The 17,833-nt window shown below is 53.9% G+C and overlaps 1 protein-coding gene across 2 annotated transcripts in view; it reads right to left on the reverse strand.

The window, feature by feature from the left end:
- The window catches only part of TMPRSS13 (transmembrane serine protease 13), a 35,360-nt gene that overhangs the window by 11,339 nt on the left and 6,188 nt on the right, over positions 1–17,833 (reverse strand). Inside the window, exons 3-10 of one of the 2 annotated variants that reach the window (XM_043482852.1) lie at positions 10,040–10,274; positions 8,863–8,967; positions 6,051–6,089; positions 5,819–5,941; positions 4,762–4,891; positions 2,878–2,970; positions 1,878–1,921; positions 471–633 (exon numbers count right to left, since the gene is read on the reverse strand). In XM_043482852.1, the coding sequence (XP_043338787.1) occupies positions 471–633; positions 1,878–1,921; positions 2,878–2,970; positions 4,762–4,891; positions 5,819–5,941; positions 6,051–6,089; positions 8,863–8,967; positions 10,040–10,274 (932 nt within the window). The remainder of the gene's footprint in view (positions 1–470; positions 634–1,877; positions 1,922–2,877; positions 2,971–4,761; positions 4,892–5,818; positions 5,942–6,050; positions 6,090–8,862; positions 8,968–10,039; positions 10,275–17,833) is intronic. The other variant, XM_043482853.1, reaches the window with a different exon arrangement.

Raw genomic sequence — 17,833 nt, forward strand, 5'->3', positions numbered from 1 at the left:
CAGCCCTTTCCTGTCACCAACTCGAAGGACAAGCCTGGCTGGTGGCTGTCAAAAGCTGACTGCATTGCCCTGCCCACAGCCCCAATCCCTCAGTTCCTGGGGCAGCATTCCCGATGTCTCCAGCTCCCCTCCTGTAACTTCCAGGTTTTGAAAGCAGCTCTAAGCCCCAAACCTCTTTATTTCACCCTGTTGTTTAGAGCAGGCTCCCAATTCCTCCCGTCTACCTTCCCCTCTCTCTCCCTGGAAGCCACCAATGGTATTTTCTCACTCTGCACTGGCTCAGGATAAGTAACCCCAACTCACACTCCCAGGACCAAATCATGGTCCTCACCACACATGTGCTGCCCAGTCCTCGGGGTCAGGCTTACAACCAAAGTCCTCCTCCACAGAGAGAAGTCAGTCTGCCCTCAGCCCTTCCTGGCGGCCCCGACCCTCAGCCTCGTCGCATCACGGCTCCCTCGGGCACTTACATAAAGAAGCAGTGGGCGGCGGTGAGAATCCACTGGGCGTCGATCAGTGTGCCCCCACAAATGTGGGTGCGGGAAAACTGCAGGCTAACTTGCCATGGCCACTTGCTTTCTGGGGCCAGCGCCCCTCCCACGATCCGCCCGGTCATGGCCCTCAGTCCACAGTCTGGGGAGAAGCAGAAGAGATGAACTATGAAGTCTGATTTTCTTAGAGCTGTGACCATGCTCCCAGGCCAAGGGAGGCTCAGGCATGAGGGCACCGCCCACCCACGGAGGCCGCTTTGCCAACTTAATCTGATTTGGCACAGCTATTTCCTGCCAACACAGAGCTCCCACATGGTGGGTTAGCTTTCTGGGATCATCCAGTAGGAAGTCTGATCCTAGGAAATATCCTCTTTCCTCCCACTCATTTATTGTTCCAGTAATTCAACAAATGCATCCTAAGTACCCCCTGCTTTGGGTGATGTGCCAGGTGTTAGGGTCACAATGGTGAACCCCAGGGCTGCTGTCAGGAGCTTTGGAAAACAGACCAAGTCTAACACAACTCTGAATTGATGAGCAATGTGATTTGGATTGTTTCAAAACGAAGGAGTAAAGTCCTTCCCATGATGCACAAGTAGCTGGTGCCCACATGGTTTCTCAGGGGGTCATTTAGTGCTGTTGGGGACCCTGTGCCCCAAGGGAACATTTCCAAACATGTCCTAGAGTGAGTCATCCCCTGTAATCATGCACAGAGTTTCCTTTTTCCTTTGAAGGAGGAGAGAGTGAAGAGCCAGCGGTGGTCTGAGGGGGCTCTGTCCATAGCACTGTGCCCACTTGCTCAGGGGGGCACCCCACCTGGTCATCATGAGAACACAGCACTCGTGGACTGGTTAATGGTTTGGGCCCTGTGGTCAGACCCACGATTCAATACCAGCTCTTCACCTACCAGAGGTCTTACCTTAAGTAAGGCAAGCATTTCAGTCTCTTTTTAGTAAGTGGACAATAATGGCACCTTCCTCATTCAATGCAATCATATTTATAAAGCCATAGTGCCTCAGCAACCAATGCTCTCCACAAATCTGGGCTCTGGATCTAGCTCCATGTCTACTGATATGGAGATTTAAGCTGGAGCTTTAAGGTGGCTCTGACATGCTCTCCCAATCCTCTGCCCCCTGCCCAGAATCCAAGACACTAGAATGGTGAGGTTGCTGGGCTGAGCAGAGTCAGGAGAAGGGGAAATGCTGTCCTGAGAGTGTCTATCCAGGTGACTGACAGGCACCCTGGCCCTGAAACAGGCCTGCTGCTCAAGCCCCTCTTCCTGGCTCCGACCCCCAGGGTTGGCCCTCTTCCTCACAAGGACCCCATCCCTCTGTCCCCTGACTCCCACCCCACACCGGCCACAATCCGTGAGGAAGAGTGTCTTCTTACGGGAACACTGTAGAGAAACATACTGCTGGGAAGGGCAATCAGACCTGCAGGAGGAGATACAAAAGTTGAGAAAAGGGCACATCAGCCACCACCTCCTGGAAGCCTTCCATGATTGGCTCCCTCTAAATTCTATCCTGTCCCCTTCACACAAGAAGATGGAGATTCTGACCTTTCTCCCTCCCAGTGCGACAGACTCTTCCCGTTCTTTCTCTAGAAACAGGGGTGGCTTAGTGCAAACCAGCCCCACCTTCACCATCTCCCAGTTTTTCTGTGGCAGGTTGCACATACTGGCTAGGTCATGTCTTCTGAACTCAGGACTTCACTGTCCCAGCATCTTTCCACAGCTAAACAGGTGGCCCAACGCTCCTCTGACACTTGCTCAACACTCTACCAGCAGTGCAGCACGTGAACCACCCAGCACAAAGCAGGAATCCAGGAGCCAGTTCATTTGCCTTCCTGCCCTCCCCACGCCTGTTTCTCTCACAGCCTGGTTTCTTCTCTGCTGTCCCCAGGGTAAACACTGCTAGCTGGTGGGGCACCCCCCATCCCCCTCCACCCAGTGGCATTGGAACAAGAGCAGCTGCAGTGCAGAGTGACAGATGGCAGTGCTCCCCAGATGGGCCTCCCTGCCCCTGACTGCCTGCACCTGGCACTCCCCCTCCCCGCTGCCACCCCAGGGATGTTTCTCCCTCTCTGCCCCAAGCGCCCTCCCTGCAGCGGCTTTCAGTCCTAACATCAGGCTGATCAGTGGCCCCAAGGTTTATTCATTGTCTTTGGCATCCAGGTAAATTCTTGGGTCCCCATGACTTCGAGGTGCTCTGCACCAAGTTTTGATAACTTCCAAGTCAGGAGGCAGGTAGTGAATGAGAGCTGTTTCTGAGATGCTCTGGACATTCACGAAGGACTCCTTCGTGAGGAGGGGGTCCCAGAAAGGCCAAGGGACTCAAAGCAGTCCTTTACACCCCTGCTGGCAGCAGACAGGTGGGCCCACCCCACGTACGTGTAGGTGCTCTCCTGGATGGTGGAGTTAAATTCGGAGACTGAGAAACTGCTGTCAACTTTCCTGTCAGCCACCTTGGTTGTCCAGTAAGCACTGCAAGGGAGGAGAGGGGAGAGGAATGAACCACCTTGAGACAGCGCCCACCCCTGGTCCCCAGACCCACATGAGAATCCCGGCCAGCCCTGCTCCAGAGGCCAGAGGCAGTTAAAATCCAATGATCTCAGACCCCACACACATATTCCACCACTCCCCCGACTAGCCTTACACACTAGCCCAGTAGTTTTGAAAATATGGTCCCATCTCAGGGGACAATATTAGCACTGCCTGGAAATTTGTTACAAATGCAAATCTGGGGGCCCTATTTCAGACCTGCTGAATCAACAGTTCTGGTTCTGCATTTTAACAGGCTCTCCAGGTGATCCTGCTGCACTCTGGAGTCTGAGAAACACCGACTGAGCCCTTTCCTACCCAAACTGTGATCCATGGACCCACAGCAGCAGCATTGCCCCCCCCCCCGACCCAGACCTGCTGAGCCATGCTCTGCATTTTAATGATCTCCATGTTATGGGTTTGCACATTAAAGCCTGAGAACCATTTGGCTCCTTAGACCAGAGTGTGCCTAAGAACCACCCTGGAATGTTCCTCAGGGTTTGAAATCTTAATCCCAGAGATTCTGATTTCAGGGTGCATTTCAACAAGCACCCCAGGTGATTCTGCTGTGGGTGATCCATGGACTACTATCTGTGTGGCACTTTGGTGTGTTTCTAGGATGTGGGACGCCCTTACATGCAAGCTTGCCTTTGCGGGCGCTCTTCTTCCATTGCTGTGCTGACCTCCAAGTGCAGTCAGGCACCCTCTCTGTTGTGTGTACATAATGCTTCCCACGTATTCTTTCCATTACACATCACACAGCGCTGTGATTATTGGTTAAAGCCTCTCTCGCCCACACCATACCAGAGATTGTCCAACGACAGGGATCTTGTCTGGGTGTCTGGCACATAATGAAAACTCGATGAATATTCTTTGAATAAATGACGCTATCTATTGAAGTCCAACGGAAGTTCACATTTGCATAAGGTCACACAACTCAATGATAAACCATGTTTGTCTTCTAACTAGATCACCCAGGTCAGAGAACTGGTTCTCAGTCCTACTGCCCAAGCCCAGTTTTCCGGGTGCTTCTTCTATAGAGAACCCACAGTGAGATCCTTAATAAACCCTCTCCCCAGAACTTCACACACATTAGTGAACCCCCCAAACTACTTGGTTTGAAACCCAGACTAAGAGGGAGTATGGAGGTGACTATGTGGTCAGAAATGGAGGGTTTCTTCAAGCTGGAAGGTCACGATAAACCCCATTCCCTACTCCACCCACTGGTACCAGCTTCCTGTTTCAGATCTTTAGAGCCAAAGATGCTAAGGACTTTACCTGGCCACATCTGCCCATCTCACTCTTCGTTTGATGAGTCCTAGCTCGAGCTGCAGCTGCTCAGAGTCCACTGAAGGGTTTGCCCAGCCTGAGCTGCTAGTTATCAGATGTGAAGAGAAGACAAGACCTGCCCAAAGGCACACCCACCTCACAGGGCCTCCGCGACCATTGAATGTGATCGTGGGCATGAGGGTGCTTGATGCAAAGAACTGTATAAGAGTGCCATCCTGCTGCAAATCTGCAAATAAGTACTTTGGCCTCCTGGAAACAGCTTGCCCCCAGACCTGGGCTCCCCAGGCTACTGTTCCTTTGAATAAGTCGAAGGCACTATGAGCTCGTGACCTCAGCCCTGGTCCCCAAGAGTCTTCTTGGTATGAGTGACCCTCAATGAGCCTGAGATGCCCTTGTGAAGAGTCTGAGATGTCCCTGAAGCGTGGACTGGAGGGGAAGGTTTACCTTTCAAAACCCAGCTGCTGGCAGGTCTTCTTCGAGTAGGAGTCATTCCAGCTGTCACTGCAGACGGGAAGCCACTGATGGGAGGATCCAGAGTAGACTTTAAGCAGAGACTTGTCCCAGTCAAACCTCACTGCCGGTCAAGAAAAGGGCAAGGCAGGTCCTCAACACCAGGAGACTCCAAGCTCTTGAGCAATGAACCGAGTGAGGCTCTGAGATGCTCCTGTCCCCAGGCTTCTCGCTGAGGCCTTGCAAACATCTGGGAGCTTGACCGGGGACAGGATGGCCATCAGCCAGTGCTCAGAGCTCAAGATGCTCAGTGAGGGCAGAGCCAAGGCAAGGGGCTGGAGCAGAGCAGAGAGTGCTCTGTCCAACAGGACCCAGGAGCCTTTGCTGGGAGAAGGGGTGAGCACTGCCAGGAGGCATCACCCCAAGAGGGCAGTGACATGCCCAAATAAGAGAGTGACAAGGGGAACCTTGATCCAACTGAGTGCTCACTCAACCTGCACAGTCACAGATGGATGTGGTCATGGGCAAGGACACACATATGCACACAGGTGGAGGGGGCAGGTGATGTACCCACAGACACCCACATCAGGGCTGTACATAGACAGTGCCTGTAAAAACCACTGAGGACAGCACTTAAAGAAGTCTTCGTCTCATCTGCGGCTTCATTTACAAACTGACCTTCATGAAACCACAGAGGTGGCAGGTCAGAGGTTACCTGCTGGGCAAAGAGAAGGGGTACATGGACAGGGCTTCGGACCCCACACTTATCTCCAGCTGCAGAGCAGCTCTGCTTTGCTGGGAGCTGCCAGATTTTATTTGAGAAGCACTTATCTTGTCCAATCCACACATTTTGCAAATTAAGAAACTGAAGCCCAGAGAAGGTAAGTGATTCGCCCAAGTCACACTCAAAGCCAGGTTCCCGACCCCAGTCTATTATGACTGGAACCCAGATCCTCCAGGTCTCTGTCCATCACCTCCCGTTTGAGCTGATACCCAGTTTACAGCCCCCAGAGTACACGCACGAACACACGCACACATCCAACCTCCTTACCACAGCCCAGCTCATCACTCTTCAGCTTACAGTCCTCGACCCCATCACAGCGCACAGCGTGACTAGGGCAGCTCTCTCTCGGCTCCTTGTAATTGACCCCTGTGTGACCCCGCCAGAAGTAAACTGAAAAAAACGAACAAAAAAAACCATGAAGCAGAAGCTGGGTCATTGCCAGCCCCAGAGAGACATGAGATGACGCAGCCCAAGGCCCTGGGGGTTCTGAGACACCGACCTGCAATGCCTCTTGGACTCTGGGGTTCTCGTCCCCCATCTGTATGGAGAGAAAGGCTGCTCAGGAATGCTCTGGAATGTTCCAGAAAGCTCCTTCAAGCAGGACAGCACCAGGCAAACTCAAAAGCAGCCACTCAGAGAGAGAGAGAGAGTAAGAGAGGGAGGTATGGAGATGAGTAATACTCCGGAAGCTCTCCTGCCCTATGTGCTGGCCAGAATGTTGTTCAGAGAAATCCTCCTTTTCAGTATCCCAGAGGCTCTTTCTCAGACCCAGTCCAGCATCCTCACCATCTCTGCCTGTCCCATCTTCTCAGAGGTTGTCCTTCCAGCCTCGAAAACTCGTAGATTTTCTTCCACCTCCCTCTTCTCTAAACAAGAGCTATTCCCTAGGCTCAGTTCTTGCCCCATGGCTTGTCTCAAGGCCTTTAACTGTCTTCCCAGGAACTTCCCTGGTGGTCCAGTGGTTGGGAATCCACCTGCCAATGCAGGAACACAGGTTTGATCCCTGGTCCAGGAAGATCCCACATGTCTCAGGGTAACTAAGCCTGCGAGCCACAACTACTGAGCCTGCACACCCTAGAGGCCATGCTCCAAAACAAGAGAAGCCACGACAATGAGATGCTTCTGCACCACAGCCAGAGAGTAAGTAACCTGCCGCTTGTCGCAACTAGAGAAAGCCTGCACATGGAAATGAAGACCCAGCGCAGCCAAAAATAAATATATAAGTGTCTTCCCACTCAGCGAGCAACTCTAGGTAGCTGATTCCCGAATGCACAAGTTGGGTTGCCAACAGATCGGGATGGGGAATACATGTAAATCCATGGCTGATTCATGTCAATGTATGACAAAAACCACTACAATATTGTAAACTAATTAGCCTCCAACTAATAAAAATAAATGGGAAAAAAAAAAGAAAAGCCAACAGCTTTACAAACCATATGTGAGCATCAGCTCCACTACTTCTCCTAAGAGCTCTTTCCATACCGGGAGTTGTCATGCCTCCTGCCTGGAAACTCCTCACCTTGGATGCCTGAGGAAGCCCGGGGTCTGACCCCTCACCCTGCCTCTTGTCTGCAACCTGTTTCTCACCCCGCCTCTGTCGCTGGTCCCACTGTGCTGTCACCCCAGCTGGAGGTCCCCCTGTGTGACTGCTCCTCCCTGGTCCAGACATCAGTCCCCCTAACCTGTTGGACTTCCCTTCCTCCTGGGCCCTGGTCTTTCTACCCCCACCCCCCACCCCAGGCACCGAGGCTCCTGGGATCGCCTTGGTGTGTAGCAGAGAGCTCTCAGGAGGCGGGTGCTCTAGTCCTGACCACATTGCCGAGTTGCACAGTGACCACCTCCCCAGGAAGTCTGGAGGCCAGGGGACTTCATGAAGTGCGTGAAATCATGTTGAGAGCCCCCCAGCCCAGGCTGCCCTCTCACCTCCCCCCTGGGTTATTTCCTGCTGCTCTCTGCGCACTGCCAGGGGCCTCCCCTGGAGCGTGTGCCCTGTGCGGGGAAGGGAGGGAACAGGGTCGAGCATGTTCCAGGGGAACCTCCTGGTGGGAGGTTCACACGGGGGCCACGAGGCAGGCTCTGTGCTGACACCTTCATGGGCATTGTCAGGCAGGCGGGGAAACTGAGGCTCAGGACGTTCATTAACTTAAGTGGCTGAGCCGAGATGCTTCAGCAGGTCTGTCTGGTCCTAAAGCTGCCCTTGTAACCAGCTACTTCTTTCCCCACGATTCTCTTCCTCAAACAGCCCTGCCTGCTGGGGATTTCCCTATGGGCACCCAGCCCGCCCGTCACCGCCCCGTGCGGCCTCTGTAACAGAATCCTCACCCCTCGGCCTGGCACTTCAAGCTCTCTACAGCGTGGCCCAGCCTCGCCCAACCGAAGGACAGCCTGCAGGTCCCTGCATGAGTGTTCACTCTGGTGAATCGGGTCCCTCCCCATGCCAACTTGCCCATTTGCCCCCCCACACTTCCTGTAGCTGCTTGCCCCGCTTAGATGCCCTGCCCAGGAGATCCTCCCCTCCCTGCCATCCTCTAGGTCCTCATCTGGCCCCCCAGCCTTCAGGAGCTGTCCCCTGCCTCCGTACCTACACAGCTGTCCTTTCTGCCTGATGGTAATACCCAAATCCACTTGGCCTTAATCATTTCCATCTCTGTCCCCCAGGGGACTGTACTCGCCCCAAGGACTGAGGGGTACAGTGGGTACTCCCCTTTGCTTCCCGCTAAGGTATCCCACTATGCTGGGCTCAGAGCAGACACCCCCTCAGGGAGCCCTGGGATAGGTCCTAAGTGTCTTTTCCAGAAGAGGGTGTGGATTTCAGGGAGATTGGACCCCTGAACACTTAATCCCGTTGACCAAAAATGCCCAAGGGGCCTTTACCTCATCAATGTCTTTAATGCTTGTTTTTTAAATAACTCAGATTTTTAGAGTGGCATTTTGTGTCGGGCACTGTGCCATTAGCTCCTTTATTCCTCATAACCCAGTGAAATCTTCAGGATATTTTACTAAGCACATGTTAGCTTGAATGAATGAATGGATTTAATCCCATTTGAAGACACAGAAACTGAGTTCAGACTGGTGAACTTCTACAGAAGGGACCCACTCCTGGTTCCTCTGACTTCCCACCCTCTCAGCCCACCCACCTCCAAGGGGCCTGGAGGTGCCAGGGTTCAAGGCCGCTTGTAGGAGCATCCCTATGGACACGGCAGCTGGTGTGTGTTCCGCACTCTTGTCTCCCTGCTGAGTGCCCCCATTCCCCAACCCCACTCCACCCTGCAATGACCAGGGGCCAGCCTTGCTCCCTCTGTTAAACTCACATAGGATAATGAGCGACACCACGAGGGCGATGAGAAGGAGGACACATCCGATGAGTGGCAGCCGCTTCTGGCTCTCCCGCCAGGTGAACTTGGGCAAGGTGATACCTAGGAGCAGGCCAGCAGCAGGGGAGAGTGAGACTGTGAGAGGGGAGTGTGGCACAGAGGAGAAGGGGTAGGGAAAGAAGGCTGGTCCAGGAGGACCCAGTTAGGCCCTCTCCACCCAGAATATGGTACCATCCCTGCCTGATACCAATTTCCCTTTTACTTAGCATCTATTATGGGCCAGTTAGGCATTTGTGTGTGGTATCTTATTTAATTCTGACAGCAACTGTGTGAAATGGACATTATTATACCCATTTTATAGATGGGGAAGCTGAAGTTCGTGGAAGTTAAATTACTTGCTCAGGGTTACTTGGCTAGTGAGTGGCAGAACAGGGATTCAGATGAAATGTGTTTGATGCCAAAGGTCTCTACACCAAAGTGCCTCATTGACTCTTCAGAGGGCAAGACGGGCCCCAAATCTGAGATCCTTCTCCAGGCCTGTTTGTACTGGGGCAGACTGAATTCGAGGGCAAGAGGAGGGCAAAGTTGGGATGGGGCAAAAGGGCTGCTTCATTAAGGGCAGAGCCAGTTCCTGAGGCCCACTTGGCATCTCTCCGTACGAGCTGAATCATAATGGCCAGCTTGGGAAGTTGGGGGTGGGGAGTGCCTGTCTGATTAGGATCTCTCCCTTTGCTCCTCCACCCACAGATAGGCCCCTGATCATCGCTGTACTCCCATGTAGACCCCAGCTTCCCCGGCAGACCCTCCAGGGCAGCCCTAGGAAAGAGGCCTGGTTTCTAACCAGGAGCTCTGGCTCTCAAAATCTGTACCTTGACCCAGACTGTGCCGCCTCCAAAGTCATACCTGCTTTGTTGGTCCTGATTTCTTATGCTTTACCGCATTTGCCCCAGTTTCCCACGGTCTTGGGTTTGCGTGTCATGGTTTCTTTCTGCCCCCAACTCCCCAGGTCCCCCACTGCCCATCCAGACCATTGCCCCTCCTTCCCAGACATTGTCATCCAAGAACTAGAGGAGAAGCAGTGAGCGCCCAACTTGGAGATTCGCCCCCAGCACAGCCGCTCCGCCTTCGGACGGCTCCCCTGTCCCTCCTGCCTTCCCTGCAGGAGTCCCCTTACCTGGGCTCTCCCCGGCGGCCCTGGCAGCTGGTGTGGCCCTGGCAGGAGATGCATGGACAGGGACAGTCCCCACTGGCGTGGCTCTGACAAGGTACACTCGAGTTGGAGATGATGTCGTGAATGCTGACATGGTAGACGAGGACCTGCCAGACGATGACCTGGAAGGTGATGCGCGGGCTGGGGGTGCTCGGCCCGGGGATGCCCGGGCTGGAGGCGTCCTTGCCGGGGAGGCATTCTGAAAACAGATGGAAGGCTGTCCCTCAGGCTGCTCCTCTATTAACTCACCCAGTGGTCAGCCCTGCTGACCCAGGAGACAGAGGTCCTGGGGCAGGTGGCTAAGGGCTGAGCAGAGCCCCCAAACAGGGAAGAGAGTGTCTGAGGATGGAATGAAAGCTCAGAGCCTGCTGTCCCCAACACCCGGTGGTCTCTCCCCATACAGAGAGGTGGGCAGAGGGCACTGGGCCATCTGCCTAGAGCATGGGGCATCTGCTTTGGCTGTGTGTGTCTGTGCTGTGCTTAGTCACTTCAGTCCAACTCTGTGTGACCCATGGACTGTAGCCCGCCAGGCTCCTCTGTCCATGGGATTCTCCAGACAAGAATACTGGAGTGAGTTGCCATGCCCTCCTCCAGGGGCTACATGTGTCTAGGGACCCTCAAAAAAGAGGCTGCTGGGCCAGACCTCACTCTGAGCTGGGAGTTACCACCCTTTCTTCCCTCTTCACTCCCCGGCACCCCATCCTTCTGTGTATATGTGTTAGATTATAAAACATCATTCTTACTTTGAGCTGTCATCAAAAAGTGTGGGAAGCACTGCTTAAGAAAAGCCCTGGCCTGCCTTGTTCTCCCCTCTTCTCAGTAACAAGGGAACTCGTGAGCACTCACACACACAAACACACACACACACACACAACAATACAACAGGAGAAGGTAGAATGCAGGGGAAGAAGGTGTCCAAGGTCCTTAACCTTATTCAGCTATAGGAGAAGTGATTCATTCATTTAGACTTAGCACTTTAATCTGTAGTTTCAGAGGACTTAACATGCTTTATATGTATTTACTCACTTGATCTTGAGAAACAACCCTATGAAGAGGAACTCTGATTATCCCTATTGTGCAGCCAGGGAAACAGAGGCAGAGAGATTGATCAAACTTGATCAAACTCTCATGTGAGAGTGGCAGAGCCAGGATGTGAGCCCAGAAAGTTGGGCTCTGAAGGTCATGTTCAACCAGGAGGCTTTGCAGCCTCTCTGAGGAGGGAGGTGAGAGTTAAAACAGCTGTGGCCAGAGCGGGCGATCCACGAACACCAGAGCTGTTCCTCCGTGAAGAGCCTAAGACTTTGGGTGCACACATTCTGGGACTGGGAATTGGTGAGCAGCCAGGGCTGATGGAAAGTCTTCGAGCAGCCTCTGGTGGCAGCCATGCCCTGGTCTGTAGGACCCCCAGGCCCTGTCACCAGATTAGGCCTCCTCTCTCCTTTCCCTGGCCCCTTACAGAGCTCTCTGCCCTCCCTCGCAACACCTCTGCCTTCTAAGCCCCTGTAGGAGTCCCCAGCACAGCAGGGGGAGCTGGGGACTAGCCTGGCCTAGGGGGTCACATCTGCCCCTCATTCTCATTTTTGCTAAAGGTTGACTGAACACCAAGGAGGGCAATGGGGGAGCAGCAGGAAGGGGGGGAGCCGGGACCTGTGCTCAGGGTCCCTGCACTGGGGGTACAGTCAGCAGGGCTGTGAGGAGGGGGTGGGCTCTGGACCTCAGGCACCTCCTTTTCATCTGTCACCTACCACTGTGCTTAAATGCATTTGACATTATTAGTAAGCAGCCCAGTTACTAAAAAGTCCTGCTTATTAGAACATCAGACTCAAGTCAACACTATCAAGCCTACCAGACAGGGTTGGCTTTTTTTTTAACTCCATCTTCTAAGAGTCAGAGGTAACGGATTTAGTTACTTCTTTGTTTTTCTGGAGGCTGAGATGAATCCAAGAAGGAATGTCACATCCCTGACCACTCTCAGCTTGCCAGGGGCAGGGACCAGGAGTGACTATCCCAGGAGTCACTAGTCACTGGGGTTCACTGACAGATGTGGATAAATACACATGGTCCAGAGGCCCCGGCCAGCAGAGCAGGGACACACGCATGTGTATTTAGGGGTGTGAAGAGCACCTGCAGCAGCTGCTGACCCAGGTGAACCAGAGCTCAAATTTCCCTCCTACCCCCGATGCCTAGAGGCTAGAGCTCCACAGAACAAAGATAGGCTATGCCCCTGGAAGCCTCAAGGGCAACAGGATAGGAGTCGGAGCAGGGAGAGGAGGTGAGAATATGTGGAAATGTACAATGCCTCTGTTCACAGCACTGGCTTTGGTGTCAGGCAGACCTGGGCCCCAATCCTAGGTCTCACCCGAAGTGTGACTTTGGACAAGCCCCTCAACTTTCCTTTTTCTTAATCTGTAGAAGAGGACTAATCGTCCTGAGGATTCAATGAGATAAAATAGGACCTCTCTGGCCTGTGTCCAGCAGGAAACGGTCATTCCTCTCCCCCTTTGCACTGGTGCACTCAGCACCCACCATGCTGAGATTTAACAGCCCTGGGGCATGACCAGAGGGCTATAAGGTGGTGTGAGCTCATCTTTAGAGAAAGAGGGAGCTGGAAAAAGACCAGACCAAGGTCCTGCCATGAGAGGGACAAGCTCAGACTAGGTAGAGTCCTGTCCTTCCTTCCCACCAGTCACCCAAGCCTCAGCGCCTGCCTGGGGACCTTGGCATGGTGGCATCCCCACTGACCTACCAGGCCTCCTTCTGTGATGCTCATAATATAAGTTTATCCCCACCTCAGGGTAAATTCCCATAACTCAAGACAATAATATGATAATAGCTCCCAGTGTGTGGTACTTCAGAGTTTACAATAAACCTGCATATCTGTGGCCTCCTGGGGTCCTCGCTCCATCCCTGGGAGGTTGACACATCTAGAAGCTCATTTTGTAGACGAGGACTCCAAGGCTCAGAGCACAGATTGCCCAGGACCCCATAGTCCGGAACTGCCACAAACCTGCGTGCATCTGAGTCCCCTGCCTCCTTGAGTCAACAGCCAGAGGCTCCTGGCACATCTTCTCTCTGTGCATGGGCTGCTTGTTCTGCATCTGTGACGTGGCCTGAGAATCAGGCCTGGGACCTTGCAGGGCTGGGAGCATCAGAGAGGATCTGGGAGTGGGGCCAGGGGTTCCTACAGGGATCTCGACCTTGTGGAACTTTCTGGTGGGAAGCAGGGTTGGTCCCAGTGGCCTGTCAGGATTGGGTGGAACCTGGTGGTCAGGAGCCCTCCAGTACTCTCAAAGCCAGGTGGTAATTCTGGGAAAGTGACTTAACCTCTGTGCATCTTGGTTTCCTCATCTGTACAGTGAGCTGGTCACCCTGCCTCACAGCATTGCAGTGATGGGTGATTCTGTAGAGTAAGCGCTCAGTGACCATCACACTTGGTGATGGCGGGTGGGTAGGTGTCTATTTGCTTGCTTGTTAAAGACACTGGGCTTCAAATGGAAAAATCTGTGTTCAAATATGATGACATCCATGCCTAACTGGCTCAGGCAGGTGAATTAACCCTTCAGAATCTGTCTCCCCATGTGCGAAATGGGACTGATCTTGTCTCCTTCCCCCAGATAAGCAAGGAATCAATATGACAGAGCCTGGTTTATAAATGCTCATCGCTATAACAAATGTAACAGCCCACCAGACATCTTACTTGATCCCATTTCAACCTCATAATAGCTTTTCATGGTTGGCATTATTAACTCCATTTTATAAATTTTGAAACTGAGCTCCAAAGTGGTGGAGAATATGCCCAAATTCACATCCCAGTTAATTGATGGGCTTGGATTCTCTCACCAGGCCCCGTCAGAGAAAGTAGAATCTGGCCCCAGAGTATCAGGAAGGCCCACAGTAACTTCCTGCATTTCTTCAGGGTTTACAATTTGCAAAGAGCTTTTATACCCTTTGTTCCATTTTTCACAAGGCTCTTAATTAACAAGCTGTACAGAAATTTTTATCTCCAGTTTATACATGAGGAAACCGGGGTTCAGAGGCACTCAAGAGCATGCCTAAAACCTCTAAAAGGATTAGTGGTCTTGGGACTTGATCAAAGCTTCTGATCCTGTTACCCCATCATGACAGGCAGGGGCCACGTAAGAGAGAAAGGGCTGAGAGGCCTGCAGTGGCGAAGGCCCAGAGGAAGATGGGGGTGGGTGTACCTTGGGGAGGCTGGAGGGAACAGGGGGTGGGCAGGCAGAGCAGGAGGCCAAGAGCAGCCAGGGAGGCAGGGTCCCTGTCCATGATGCTGGCTTCACTCACAGGTAGGTCCCAACTTGCCCACCCTAGGCCTTGACCAGCAGGAAGCAGAGATGAGCTGAGCTCTGGGGTCCTAGCAGGAGACCCACCTGGGTCCCTCTTCTCTGAGTCTAGAGGGAGGTGGGAACTGTAAGATGGAACCAACCCGGGGGCTCGGTGCCCAAGGAGCCAGGTGGAAGGGTGAGTCATCTCCAGTCACAAAAGCTTCCCAGGGTTGGGAAGTGGGGGGTGGGGTGGGGGTGGAGAAGAAGCTTTGGGGAGGGGAGAAAGAGTGATACCCCAGAAGGGGCTGGGGGCCCCAGAGGCCCCCACCTCAGGAGAGCGAGCCCTCTAGTGTCAGACAGGGTGGGGGTGGGTGGAGAGTTTCTAAGCCCGTGGACCAGGGCAAGAGAATAGTCCTGGACCTCCAGATGCCAGACAGAGCGGCCCATGTGGGAAGCCACCCAAGTGTGTCCCCCTAGCGAGGACAGCAGGATGGAAGGGCGGCCCCAAGACCAGAGGAACACAGTGTCAGAATGAGGCCACTGACTCCATCTTCCTGACTCCAAACCATCACAGGACATGCTAGGTATTCTCATTTTCCAGGACCCCCAGAATAGGAGGTTCCATGGCCGTTCACGGCCTGCCACCCCACCTTCCAAGAAGTCCTTCCTGATGTCTAGCCTACTAGAGCAGTAACTCATTTCCTTTCCTCCATTCTCGGAGAGCAGTTGCTGAGATTCCAGCATCCCTCCTGGAGACCTGACCTCACCCTCAGAGCAGATGCCTTGAGCAGGTGGGGAACAGGGCGGGGAGGAGACTTCCTGCCCCAGGTCCCAGAACAAGGGGCAGAGCCTGGGCCAGAACTGGCCTGACCCCTGGCCTTGGCCTGTGAGCAGCAGACCCAGGAATGGAACTCAGAGGACCAAGGCCCAGGCTCTCCACAACCTGCCTGCAGACCAGAGGCTCCTGGGCCTTCCCTGGGAGGCGGGGGACAGGGCAGAGCCGAAGCCTGGGTGACTCAGGGCCATTTCCCTGGCTTAGCATTGCCAGTCCATTTCTTCCTATCTAATCCATCCACCCCTGGCATGGTCTCTGGGTTTACCCCCTCGACAAATAGAGCTGTGAACCCTTACCCTCTTGTGGACCAGCCCTACACCCCAGGTGGCCACTACTACCACCTGCCTATGTCTCTGCAGCTCCCAGGGACCCCTACTCAAAACTCATCCAGTCCCCTCGAGATGTTCTGGGGCGGGAGGAGAGAGGTGGGGCCGGGGTCCGCAGGAAGGCAGCGGGGGATGGACCAGGGAGAGGGCTGACAAGAGCAGGCCTGGCCCTGGGCCCTGGGGCTCTTTCCAAGCTCTTTCCTGGCCAGGAGTTGCTGAGGATTATTATGTCCATTTTACAGATGAGAAAGTAGAGGCCCTAATTACTTGTGTGCTTTGCTCAAAGTCATTCAGGTACGTCTCGTCTAATTGCAGAACAGGGACTAAAACCAGAGACCTGCCCTCTGCACCAAAAGCATCCGGGGTAGAGTCACCATGGCTCCTGGGTCAGGGTTGTGGTTTCCTGCTGTGACTCTGCCATGGCCCCTTACCTGGTGGGGGATGGGAGTGAGCTAACAAGCCCCGGGTGTGTCCTACCCTTGGCCTTTCTGCATCCAGAGGTGCCGGGGAGGAGGGGGCCTCTGGCTGTGCTGAGTGGTGTAACAGGCACTCTCAGATTGCTTCATCTCAGCAGTTATGTGGCTGCCGCCATGGACTGTGCCCTGGGCTTTCCGCAGAGACAGTTATTTACCCACAGACGGCAGCCTGCAGTCTGTGCGTCACTCAGAGCCCCAGGCAGCACAGGGAAAAGTACCCTTTAATAATGCCTCACACTAGACTTAAGAACGTCCAACTGCAATAGAGATGCCGACATAGAGAACGGACTTGTGGACACAGGAGGGGAAGAAGAGGGTGGGACGAACTGAGAGAGTTGCGTTGTCGGTGCTAAGTCGCTTCGGTCATATCCGACTCTTTGTGACCTCATGGACTGTAGCCCACAGGCCCCTCTGTCCATAGGATCCTTCAGGCAGGGATACTGGAGTGGGTTGCCATGCCTCCTCCAGAGGACCCTCCTGACCTGCATCTCTCACGTCTCCTGGGTTGGCAGGTGGGTTCTTTACCACTAGTGCCGCCTGAGAAGCCCCGAGAGGGCAGCCTGACATATATATGCAACCATGTGCATAACACAGGGAGCTCAGCCAGGTGGTCTGCGATGACCTAGAGGGGTGGGATGGGAGTAGGGCTGGCAGAGAGGCTTGAGAGGGAGGGGATTTGTTGTTGTTGTTCAGTTGCCCAGTCGTGTCTGACTCTTTGCGACCCCGTGGACTGCAGCACACCAGGGAAGGGTGGAGGGGGGATATATGTTCACACAGAGCTGATTCACATGGTTTTACAGCAGAAATTAATGCAATGTTGTAAAGCAATTTTACTCCAATTTTTAAAACTAAATTTAATTTTTTTTAATTAAAAAAAATAAAAGAAGGTCCACCTACAGCAACTTGAACATGTCTTCATGGCCAAGGGCAGGTCCATCAGGGCCCTTCAAGTCCAGCCTGGACTGACTGGGCCTCCCTCCTCAGCCCTGGCCTGTGCTCAAGGCTGTCTATAGACTAGAAGCATCTTGAAAACCCCCTAGTCCAACCCATTTTCCTACTGCTGAGGTCATTAAGGCCCAGAAAGGCAGTGTGACTTGCCGAAGGTCACACAGCCAGTGGGGGCAGCACCAGGAATCCGGACCTTCTGACTCCTGTCCTCAGTTGCTGCCCACCTCCAGGCTCCCCCTACTGCCAGCCCCTTAACAAGCTCAGAAAAGGACGGACTCTTCACTAGCTTGCAGCCCCTGTGGCAGTGTCTCTCTTCCAGGGATCCTGAGCATCAAGGAGGTTTGAGGGGTGGGCACCCCAGCACTCCAGGCTAGGCAGGAAGAGGTGGTCCCCAACCCCTGCAGAAGCCGGGGTACTAAGAAAGATCAGGAGCCCCTTTAACAGCACCCGAAAAGCGCCCTGGCTTATTGGGAGCCTGGGGAGCCCCTGGGCCACGGCAGGGAAGCCTGAACACCCTACAGCATGAACTGGACTGGATCAGAGAGGTTCAGGCTTCTTTCCATCCCCACTGCCCAAGCCAGGCTTCGTCGCATGTCCAGTACACAGGGCTGACTCCTCCCCTCCCTTCCCTGGACCCGGAGAAACCCCACAGATTCAGGGCCCTCAGAACACAGGCAGATTCCCCAGCATCTCCTCCCACCCAGCCCCCAGCACGCCCCCCCCCGCCCCCCCCCAGGCAATGTTAGCCTCAGGGGCCCGAGGCAGCCTGGAATTAAACTGGGCTCCAGAACAAGGAGCCGGAGCTGTGAGGTGCCCCTCGCCCCATGCACCGAAGGCACCAGGGAATCTTGCTTCTGCTCTGAACCAGCTCTGTGACCTGAGGGATAACG

This window comes from Cervus canadensis, chromosome 11 (assembly GCF_019320065.1).
Source record: "Cervus canadensis isolate Bull #8, Minnesota chromosome 11, ASM1932006v1, whole genome shotgun sequence".
Lineage (NCBI taxonomy): Eukaryota > Metazoa > Chordata > Mammalia > Artiodactyla > Cervidae > Cervus > Cervus canadensis.